General features: G+C 29.5%; 1 protein-coding gene and 1 pseudogene across 1 annotated transcript in view; both read left to right on the top strand.

The window, feature by feature from the left end:
* Miga (mitoguardin) overlaps nt 1–2,121 on the top strand; it is a 38,639-nt gene extending 36,518 nt beyond the window's left edge. Inside the window, exon 14 of the mRNA XM_067277025.1 lies at nt 573–2,121. Within this exon, the coding sequence (XP_067133126.1) occupies nt 573–710 (138 nt within the window). The 3' untranslated portion in view covers nt 711–2,121. The remainder of the gene's footprint in view (nt 1–572) is intronic.
* A 6,055-nt stretch (nt 2,122–8,176) lies between these two features.
* On the top strand, nt 8,177–9,166 carry LOC136980798 (inactive hydroxysteroid dehydrogenase-like protein 1 pseudogene; annotated as a pseudogene).
* Nucleotides 9,167–12,235: the final 3,069 nt, after the last annotated feature.

Genomic DNA, 12,235 nt, shown 5'->3' with positions numbered 1-12,235 from the left:
TTAGACGCCTTGTAAATCTCAAGGGTCTCCAAGGCCCTGATGCGGTCCGTGTCGAATGATGTTATGATCTTAATATTATTTTGAATGTTTGAAGAATTTCCGATGAAATTTTGAATATCATTGATTTATGAAACATTTATTAAAACAATATTATCTTTATTATGCATATTATTATTAAACACCTGTTGTGATATTATTTAATTTAAACTTCAAACAATATTAAAATATGTTTATGTTTATCATTTTACACATTTTATCATTACCACACCTCAATTATTTTTTAATCGTTATGCATTAAGTTAAGGAACTAATAATTGCTTCATAGAGTTTACAATTTTGTCATATTTATTTATGTTAATATAACATAGATTGAGAAAATAACCTAATTATCTTCTTAAACTCTGCATGATATTATTTATAATTTAGATATGCTTAATCATTAATAAAAAATAGTGATAGTTTTTTATATCAAATATAAATATTGATAGTTAAGCATTCATTAAGAATTACTTATTCTTTATATTACTTGAATAAAATTTATCAATAATTTTGTATATTTATGATCTTTTTAGGATGAAATTCTTGGATTTTTATGCGATATCTTTGATTTTACTGTTGTAAGATATTCAAAAGTAGAGGATCTATCTTCAGATATTTTAGACGTAGCTAAAGTAAGATATGAAAGATTGGGTGAAAAATTTTCATTATGATGTAGGATATTTCATTCCACATATAAAATGTACATAACTGATATTTACCAGTACACTATGAAAATATATTTGAAATCTTTCAAAGTTTTTAAAGAAGATTGATTGCAATAGCAGTTACTGTGTTAACATCACATTTAATAAATGAACTATAAAAAATGTAAGCAATGTAGAATGAGTTCTAATTCTGAATTTGTTGTCAATGTATAGTGAAAATATGAAAAGATTTGTTAATTTGTAAGTAATGATTATTAAATGGACAATTTTGAAGTATTTAAAAGTAGCTCCTGATAAAGGTACTACTTTATAAACACTATATAAACATGAAATTAATGCTTAGGTATCACAACACTACCTAAAAGAAATTTTTCTATAATTACAAAACTGTAATACTGTATTATGAAGTAGAATTAGTATTTTATTATGAAATAAAAAAAAAATTAATCAGAAAAGATAATTTTTTATACCTAAACAAGAAAATGTTATCTTTTAGTTACATTTTATTTGATTTTATTTTGTAATCAATTAATTAATGTATAAGAAATGATGTTATTTAAGAATTATTTTTCTATTATAATTTATAGTTTTCTTATAGAGTCACATAAAAGATCTGTAATTAATGTGCTCAATACTTAAAAATACAAATTTATTTGGCATTCAAGAGTAAAAAGTCAAATAAATATCACTATCTGAATATATTCAGATAACAGTTATTAATTAGAATTACCATGATAAGAGAGAATTGTTTAGAGAAAATTAGAAGTGATTTTATGAGTAATAAATTATTTTAGCATTTATTTTTGATTAGTTTATATTTTTTTATAACATATATATTAATTTATTTATATAGTAATATTTTTCAAATAGTTTTAATGAAATTTACATTAGAAACTAGAATATAATTCTATTATATTAAAAGAAGCTTAGCAGAAAAATTCAAATATATAAATGTAGCAAAACTACTCCAAGTTCTTTAAAAATATAACAATAACAAAAATCTACTCTATTATAATAGAGTTCACTTTAATAACAGTTTTTTCTGGGTATTTTTGGGAAACCAAGCTCATCATCAAGCAACAGACAAGTAAATCAGATAGCTAAGTCACCTAAGTTTGTGCACTATGTTGTTGTTATCAGACTGAATAACTACCAGATATTATATAAACAAACTTAAGTGACTCAGCTCCTTGATTTTCTTGTGCATTTCCTTACAATGGACTTGGTTCTCCAAAAATGCTTGAGAAAAAACTGTTAGTAAAGTGAACTTTATTATACTGTAATAAAGTAGATTTTGTTATTGTTATATATAATATATAAACAAGTAATTAAAAATAAGTTTATTTAAATAAAAATAAAGTTTTATTGTATTATCAGAGAATGCTTAAAGTCACTATGACTGTTAAATAATTAATTTATATTTTTGATTATTAAAGACAATTAACCGAAAATGCTTAAAACAGTAATTTATAAAAGTTTAAGGTTTTTCATTAAAAGAAAATTAAAAGATTGTCATGATAATCTCATATTAAGAATTTACTGTCTCATATTAATTATAACAGTAGTATATTAACTTGGAAATGTTGTATTAATTGTATTATTTTAAACTTGTTTATTGATCTTTACTATTGACAATTATCTTTTTTAAATTTTTGGCATAGTTAAATTACTTTTGATCTTATAAACATTTTTATTGTAAATATATGTATTTAAGCAAGTACACACAGTTTACACATCTCTAAATAGACGTATATGTATGAATGAAGGTGTGAGTATATACAGTATATAGAATATATTTATTCTAAAACACAAATGTGCATGTATTATATAGCATTGTCACAGTTGGTAAATACACAATAAATTTTTAATATTCTGAAGCTTGATTTTATTATTTGTTTATTTAACACAATTTGTGATTGAGTGATTGTGATAAGTTTGCATAAATTCTCAAGAAATTCAATGTCTAATCGCATCAATAAAAATTGTTTCATGTTTAAAATCGTTAATAATATAGGAAAGATTAATTTTTCTTTTTTATATTTAGCTAATTTTATTGGAAAATTGAACTATATATTAGATATACACTCACATGCCAAAAGTTATGGGATAGCAATATAAAAATTTTGATGTCGTACATCATGTGGTTGCTTGTTTAAATGCAAGACATTTGTCAGTTGTGAGGTGTCCTCTCTTAAGTATGTAAGATGTAATGGCTGCCAGGCTGATTATGGCAAGGTGACGTCAATTATCGAAGTTTGAATGGGATATGATGGTGTCAGAGAAATGGGACATTCCATTTCTGAAGTTGTGCGAACATTTAATGTTTCCTAGATCGATGATGTTATGGAATGTGTGGATCGTGTGTGGAATACATGTGTGGATTGTGATAATCCCTTCCATCCACAAGTGCTTAATAACCGGAACCAGTAGCATCTAGCTAGAATTGGTAACAGACAAGATCAAATCCCATCTGAATTCAATGTAGGCAGTATCAGAGACATATCTAGATCAGTGCAACATAGTTTAGCGGTCATTTGATTTAAGAGCAGAAAACTTACTAAAGCGCCTCTGTTAGTCCACCATTTTGGGGATCCAGGATCGAATTCCAAGTAGCGAAATTTGTGGAGCCTGAACTCAATAGACTTGAAAAAAAGTAAAAAACACATAATTATATATTTGAAAAAGGAAAGGATTATAAAAAGCTTTAATGAAGAACAGAATCAGAAAAACGCATAATAAAACGTAAATGTATCCAATTACTGTTTTCAAGCTCTTTGCTCCGTGGGCTCTAAGTGGGCCATTTTTAGCAAGCACCTTATGGATTCGACCGGGCCCACAACTGGGCGGTCTGGAAGTGAGGGTATGGACCATTTACCTAAAAAATTCCTGAAGTTTTCCGACTCGTCTGGATTAGATCCTCTGGTTCCTCAGCCTAGCTGTCCAGCCGAGTATCCATGTGCCAAAAAGCGCTGAAGTGGTTAGTACAGTGTAGAAACAAGGATATTTGCGTCGATGGAAAGTTTTTAAAGAAAATACTAAACAGTTGAAACGTATCAAATTCAAAGCAAGCAGATGGTAGCTAGATAAATTTATGAAGAGGCATAGATAGTTCAATAAAATTGTTGCAAATGTGAGCGAAGGATTGCGTGAAGTGATTGAAAAGTTTACCAGAAGTACAGAACTGTAGCCCGGATGACTTTCAACGCAAATAATTTTTAAATGTCTGTTAGAGAAAACAATGGTGTTCAAAAGTGACTTATTCATCGAGGTAAAAAGAAGCAAAGAAAATGTAACTTATTTGGGAGCAAAACTCACAGCTGGTGAAAAACTGCCATCGTTATTAATTGGAAAATTTCCAATTAATCCAAGCCTGGATGTTTCTGCAAGGTCAAATATGTAACAAATAAAGCATTGATGACATTAGAGCTTTTTTCTAACTATTGTATCTGAAGTTTAGACACCCGCATGATTGCCGAAAACAAAAAAAAATTATTTTTGTTTGATTTTTTTAATCGATAATTGCGATGCACATTCAATGATTCCCATTCTTTTTCACGACCAAATACAACTTCTAGATTGCAACCTTCAGATCAGGGAATCATTCAACACTAATTAAATTACGATATAGAAGGCTTATGGTACGAAAGATGTTGCATGTTGTTGAGGATTGATCGCGTGAATTTGTATTGCACCTGCTACATACATTGCGAATGATTAAGTTTGGAATAAAGTTCCACAAAGCATCATTGTAAATTTACAAAAGCTTATTTCGGTCAATAATTCATCAATTCTTCGAATAAATCGCTATTTCCATCAGTATCAGCGGATTATATTATTGAAGAGTGGTTAATCTCGTTAGAGCAGTGTTCGTGATAAAAAAAGTGTCGCTCGAAGATTTTTTCAACGTTGACATTGTTCTAGATATTTGTGGACACTTCTGATGGAATCATTGTTGAAGTAACGAATCAAGTTCAAGATACAAGCGATGAATTTTGTTTTTCCGTTTTCGACTCTGCAGGTACCAATGTCGAGTGGATTCAATACTAATAGTTGGTCCTGGGTTCGCGCCTCACCAACGGTCTGACCACGTGGAATTTTCCTGATTTTTTTTTCACGTGTCCAACATGTAAATAGAGGCGATTTTCCATGGAAAGCACTCCCGGGAGGCACAGTACCTCCTTGGTAGACCACCTACATGCGTTTGTTGTATGCTATCAACCACCAACCAAACCAAACTGAAAACACTTGAGGAAGAAGCAATAAATCGTTGACGACAAACTTATTTAACAGACTTTTTTTTTAACCTCTCCACTTTGTGGTTATGAACAAGGCCTTTTGTTTCATCCCCATCATGGGTTCGGTTTTGCCGCCCCATGTAAAATTCCCTGGGTTGTTCGACGGGATTCCCCAGAGCTCTGCCAAATGGTCGGCAATTAAAAGAAACGGCTGTTTCCGTAACTGAAAATCTCGTTAACTATAAAACTTTTTGTTCTTTTCACAATATGTTAACTAGAGTTTACTGTATTATGTATGATAAAATATGAAATGATAAAACACAAAATAAGATTCATAGTTTATGAAACATTAAGAAACACTTTTTGGCACAATTAAAAGCAATTTTACAGAATTGGAGACAAAAGTGGATGGCATCAAGACATTGTTTTAGACATTGTTTTAGAGAGCATAAAATATACTCAGTAGAACAAATTAAAAAAATTAAATAGTTACTTTGAATGGTTAAGGATTTTTATTTTGCCTGTAAGTAGTTTTCAGTCATATGTTACGATGTGCATCTATGAATATCTCATCAGTAGCCAAGTGGATAAAACCACTAAATACTGGTCGCCGGTTCGTACCTCCAGTAGGCTGGTCGCGTGGAGTTTTCTGTGTTTCTTCATTTGTCTATCACCTATTAATAAATAGAGATCTTTTTTCCCATAGAAAATCCTTTCGGGAGGCACTTCCTTGGCTGATCGGCTTTATCTATCTAATCCAATTCATTTTTTTTTTTACTTTTCCGGCTGTTATATATAACAGAGGGAAAGTATGGTAATCGCTCAAAAGATGACCGCTTCAAGATTTTTACATTTTTGTACTCGGGATTTTGAAATTCGAGAAATGCAAAAAAAATTCGTGGGTTTTTTTTGTATGTATGAATGTTAGTGTGTGCGAGTGTAGGAGTGACGATTTTGTTCGCTCTAAAGCTTAATAACTTCTGTGTATTTTATCGAAAATTTATAAATTTTGCAGAAAGGTTTGGATGTTAGGGGGATTGATGCTAGTAAATTTTGATTGTTAAAGGTCGAAGGATTGGGGAGGTAGAAGACGGTCACATGTCATATCTCAAGCGGGATCGAACTTATGGTCAGACAAAATTTATTTACGAAACTTAAGTAATTAAAGATATTTAAACAAAAAAAGAAATACCGATGTATTTAGATTGATAAATGCAATGTATAGTGATAAATACAATAGATTATTAACCATTTTAAAGTTTTTTTCTTAATTTATTTTAAATTTCTTCTACGAACGTAATTACGTTCGTAGAAGAAAATCAAGGAATAAAGGATAAAAAGAAATATAATAGAAAATCAAGGAATAAAGGAATAAAAATTGCATTTGAATTCTTACTGTATTCTAATTAAATAAAGCATTAACGCTGAACATAAATTAACTATTATATAAAAATTCCATTATAAATAAATATCTTTTAAAAATTATTATAATTAAATTTTTATGGAAATTGTGGGCTGAATTCGGATTAAATATGATATAAAAGTATATGAATTAGTAACAAAATTATTCTCTCTTTCTTCTCTACCTTTAAAAACTTCGAATTTCTGTATTTTTTTTTTATTTACTTTTCTTTTTTCTTTCCTTATTACGCAATTTTTAGTATATTCATTCAACACACAAAAGACTCGACAAATAGAGAAATATTTGCTTTATTTCATTTTTTAAAAGTGCTAAAATAATAAGGAAAGAATGGAAATCTAAAATGCGCAAGTGGTCAACAGTTAAGTGTGTAAGCAAACTGACAGATCTCAGTCGTGATAATAAAACCAAGAAAGCGAACAAAACATCTTTAAAAAAAAATTGGTAAGAAAATCATTCTCTTTTTCTTCTTTACTCTTAAAAACTTCGAATTTCTGTATGTCATTTGATAAGAAATGCACTATGTCATTGGCCATCTTACTTCTATTTCGTTGGCTTTTTACTCAGCTGTGTTTTATTTCTACGTATCCCTAATGATTTCGGATGCAATTGAAGATCCGTTTCTAGATTTACCATACTTTTTCAGTAGGTTATAAATCCAATGTTATATTGTGTTTTATTTAACATTATATGGAATTTGACTTTCCGTGTTTACATTTTAATTCATTCTAAAATTTATGACCTTGTAAGTGTAATTTTGACGTTCTCTTCCTCCTAAGCTCGGAGGTAAATACAATAGATTATCCATCATTTTTAAGTTTTTTCTTAATTTATTTTAAATTTTTTTTACGAACGTAATAAATAATAGAAAATGAAGAAAGAAAGGAATAAAAATTGCATTTGAACTCTTACTGTATTTTAATCTATTTAATTAGAACAGAGTAAGAGTTTTAAAAAATTTAATTAAATAGATAAATAGACAATGCTCGTATTTTGTCAATTAAGGAATTTTAAAGTATAATTTAACGTAAAACTTATATTAAGATAAGGAACGGCCAGAGAGCAAACGGTTCACCAGGAAAATTCCTGATTTAGTCCATCTCTGGAGAGACATTACATTGCAGAGACTTGACTTTTGCTGCGACAAGAGCCTAGAAACTGACAAAAATTTACTTTTTAATGTAAAAATATAAAAGGTGATGGGAAACAAATAAAATGCCAGGCGGAAAGGACAACATTTATATACATTACTCGAACAGTTATTGTTTTAATTCGACTATGAAATGTTGGAAATAACTTACAGGTACAAGCTCGTTTTAAAATTTTTTCTTAAAATAGATCACTTTGATTTATTTGTCAGAATCTGCTATTCTTTAAATATATTTATATTAAATTGGAAAACGAAGGAAAGAATTCAGATATTTTGATTCTGATATGCTTTAATTTCGTATATTATCTTGCATAAATTACATATATTATAATTGTACTATATATAGGCCTAATTTTTAATATCGTAATATAGATGGATAAATTCGAAAATTTGCAATCACAGATATTTTCTCGGTTTATAAAAATAGATTATTCATAAATTAGCAATAAAACATAATTATAAATGAAATACTCGCAAGCTTCTCATTTGACAGAGCGAGTAGTAACTCAGAATTTTACTGGTTAATATTTTTAAATTTCTATGACCTTGCCTTTGAACTTCCAATTGGCACGTTCGTTATTTAAGTGGCTTGTTAAATACATTCGACTTCTTTCCGCCACGAATATATACTTATTGACGTTGAATGTAATAAAACTCCTTTGTTAACTTCAAAAAGAGGTTTCCCAATTGATCTAGAATCATGTTCAAGTTAATTCTTTATCTTCTTTGCAAGTATCAAGAGAATTTTATGATTGTGGGGATATTATTTATTCTCTTAACATTCTTTCTTTTATTCATAAAGACAATAGAAATAATCGATATCTTTGTTCTTCGCCGAACTTTTCCAGTAGACCTTAGAAAATACGGAAAATATGCTGTTGTAACCGGTGCCACGGACGGAATCGGAAAAGCATTAGCTCATCAATTAGCCAAGAGAGGTTTGAACATCGTTTTGATGGCTAGAAACGAGAAAAAATTGAAAGATACAGCAGAAGAAATTCGTTTAGAAAACGTAAAAGTCTCGACAATTCGAGTGGATTTCAGTTCTGAAAAGATTTATTCTTCGATAGCTGAACGACTGAGACAATTGGATGTGGGAATTTTGATCAACAACGTAGGTCAGCAATTTGATTTACCTTGTAAATTCGCACAATTGGACGAGAGGGACTTGGTGAGTTTGATCAATATCAACATGACATCGGTACTAATGATGTCGCGCATCTGTCTATCCGCGATGGGTTCAAAGAAAAAAGGTATAGTCGTGAACGTATCTTCATTATCTTGTTTAAGTCCTCTGCCTTTGATGTCTGTCTATTCCGCTTCTAAATCGTTTGTTACTAATCTTTCTTTGGCTCTCAATTATGAATGTCGCGGCGATGATGTCATTATTCAATGCCTCATTCCATCTTTCATCGCCACCAAATTAGTTCATTATAGCAAATTTTTACGTAAGAGAAGCACATTATTGCCCGATGCCAACGAATATGCTTCGTCAGCTGTGAAAACGATAGCCACATCGATGCTTACCACCGGTCATTGGTGGCACGAGCTGCAAAGTATCATTTACAAAATCTTTCCCAATTGGATCGTTAACAAAATTTCCATTGTTTTATTCACGGCATTAGATAGTAGAATCTTGTAATTTACAGAAAATTTATGTCTTTATATATTCTACTTTATGAATTACGTTTGTATTTGCATTGTTAAAATCGCTTTACCGTTTAGATACTCATAAAGGAAAGTATAAGTTGAACACGTTTACTATTAGAAATATTTCAAACACTACTTTTGAATGTAGCAGGTATTTCCGTAAACCTTCAAAGTTTGTTTATTTCATTTGATTTATAAAATGTATGTATTTTTTTTAAATTAAAATTTACTATTTAATATAAAATACAATGCATTAATTAATTCTTAATCTAATCCATTCTCTTAATAGGTTAATGTAAAATTCACGAGTACAGTATTAATTTTTGGCAAACATTTAACAAAGTTTCTGTTTTATACTTGTCAGAATGTATGGAATCATTAAGAATTCAGAAAACTGAATTCTTAATGATTTTTCAATATAAAGAAATATCTTCAAATTAATTTCGTAATGTAAAATTTATTGTACAAGTTAATTCACAATGTATTTATTACATACAGAAAATGCTAAGGCAAAATCTTTTTCCAATTCGCTAAGGACTATGAAATTACATATATACATAAACAAACGTGATATAATCCGGTGTATGTTTGGCCTTATGAAATTACATTTGCATTTATTTTATACATCATTTTGAAGCTTACGTAATATATATTACTCCTATTACACTTATTTATTGTTTAATTGCATGTAAATTACATCGAAAATATATCCAAGTTTGCTCCAACTGCTTCCTTGCCATTCCAACTATTGAACTTTCCTCGTACAGTATAAAAAACGCTTCTGAAAACAAGTAGAGTTGACATTCTGTCATGATTTCCGATGATTTTTCACATTATGCAGTAAGAAAGGTTTGTACAGTACATGAGAAATGTAATCTTTTGCGAGAAAATGTAAGTTATTTTACAGGAAATATTTTTCTGAGTACAATTAGTTTGACATATTTTAACAATAATACAAATGAAGAATAAGCGATAATTTTCCCCTGTTTAATCTTTAATTAACATAAAATAAAATTAAATAAGGAAAAGTCGATACCTAAATTGCATAGATTTTTTTATACCTAATCGTGGAAATGTTTATCAAACAATAGTAAATAATATAATCGTTTACATAATAACTGAGATTTACTTACATAATAACAAAGCATATTTATAGATTATACATTTACTAACTTTTAAAAATGGATAATGAGTGAAATAAAATGTGGCTAATTAATTATTAAAATATTAAATAATTTGATTAAAAGTAGGCGATTAGGCTGTCGTCTTTTATTAAATTTAATAATCAGAAATTAATTTTATTTTTAATTATTAAATGTAATGTCTCAATCTCAATTTTATTTTGGAAAATGAATTTGATTTTTGAAAATTTTTGAAGTGTTATGTGAAAATGGAAGGAAAACAGTGGGCAAGTTATATAATTCAATTTCACCATGGGGTAGATAATGTAAAATCATTCCCAACATAGACACCACTTAAAATGTTTAATGTTAAAAGATAAAAATTTTATTACTGATAAATTTCAGTAATTCAGTACTCTTGAAGTCCAGCATTGGATAGGTACAGAAACTAACGATAACTTAAGTAAAATACTGTATTTACTGTAGTTTGAAATAAACTGGCCATTTTTCTGGAAATGAAATAGGTATTGCCATTAAATAATGCATTAAACAAAATGCGGGAATTCTGGAACTTGCATGCTGAAAACAATATACACATACTAATTCAGACAATACGTGTAATATGACGAATGGGTGAACTATTCGAAACTGGGAAATAAATCTTTCTTTATCTACACTTCATTCTAGCACATTTCACAAAAATTATTTCGTTAAATTCGAATAATATACATTTTATTGTATTGCGTACATTCAGAAGGTTCTGATTATACCGCCATATTGGATTCTCATTCTAATTCATAACGGTGCAACAAAGGAGTGGGATTGCCGTGTCTTATGTGACATTTACTCTACGGTCGTCGCTCGCCTCCATTGTGAGTTGACCAAACCCACAATGGGTATGATTAAACATGCGCTCTTAGTGCCTACAGGGCAGAAAGATAAAAACCATAGAAGAGACATGCTTGTGGTGTTTTAAAATAGAATTTCATTACCTTCATTTCTACTAATTATTCTTCATTGTTATTAATTATTATAAAAACTAGCAGATGAGCCCGGGTTGCTCGGACAAAGAATAACAACGGTAAAGATTAAGATGATCAGATTATGTCGTTCTTCTAACTCCTCTATTATATTACATAATAATATTTGATTTATATAACTATAAAGGTTATCTTACGTAAGGGCTTATCACACCTAGTGACCAATTCAACACATTTTAAAAATGCTTTAAATTGTGTACAGTAGAGGAATAAAGAATTTTTGAAATGTGTTAGATTGGTCATTTGGTGTGATAAACTCTTGCGTAAAATAATCTTTTTAGTTATATAAATCAAATATTACAATGTAACAAACATTTAAACAAAGACCATATAAAGAGTTTGATTATTTCAGTCTACCATTTCGATATCTATCCCGATACTCGGATGGTACGAAATGGCACAAATTGAATGGTCAAGTAGACGGGAATTGAAAATATATTTTAAATTTTTCAGATATCATAATATTTTCTAATGTTTACTCTCAGAAACTGTCAGAAAATAATCTGCTAACCAATCAAATTTGGCGAAAAACGGACCAAATATTTAAAATCGGGACTCTCGAAAACCACTTAAAACATATTTAATGCTCGCCGATAACCTTGTATTATACAATTTTTCTATTCGAATGCCATCATACCGCTGGTCCGATAGAAAGAAGAGACTCTTCGGGAAAGGGGTTGAAGTAATTCGAGCAAAAGTAGTCGTTGACCTTCTCCCGGAAGAGAGGATGCTCAACGACTACTAATTAGTACTGGTCTAATATTTGAAAAATAATCAGTGTTGGATGGGTTGCGATGGCCACGCAGGTGATCGAAGTTGCTAACCCTAACGTCCGAAAGACTTCGTATGACATGTTTAAATAAATAAAAATGTGAAAATGCTAAAATAATTGCTTGTATGTGATAATGACGTGTT

The sequence above is a fragment of the Centruroides vittatus genome, unplaced genomic scaffold (genome assembly GCF_030686945.1).
Source record: "Centruroides vittatus isolate TY-2023 unplaced genomic scaffold, ASM3068694v2 contig_726, whole genome shotgun sequence".
NCBI classification, from domain to species: Eukaryota; Metazoa; Arthropoda; class Arachnida; order Scorpiones; family Buthidae; genus Centruroides; species Centruroides vittatus.
The sequence above is the reverse complement of the archived record's forward strand: the minus strand, read 5'-3'. Positions and strand labels throughout refer to the sequence as shown.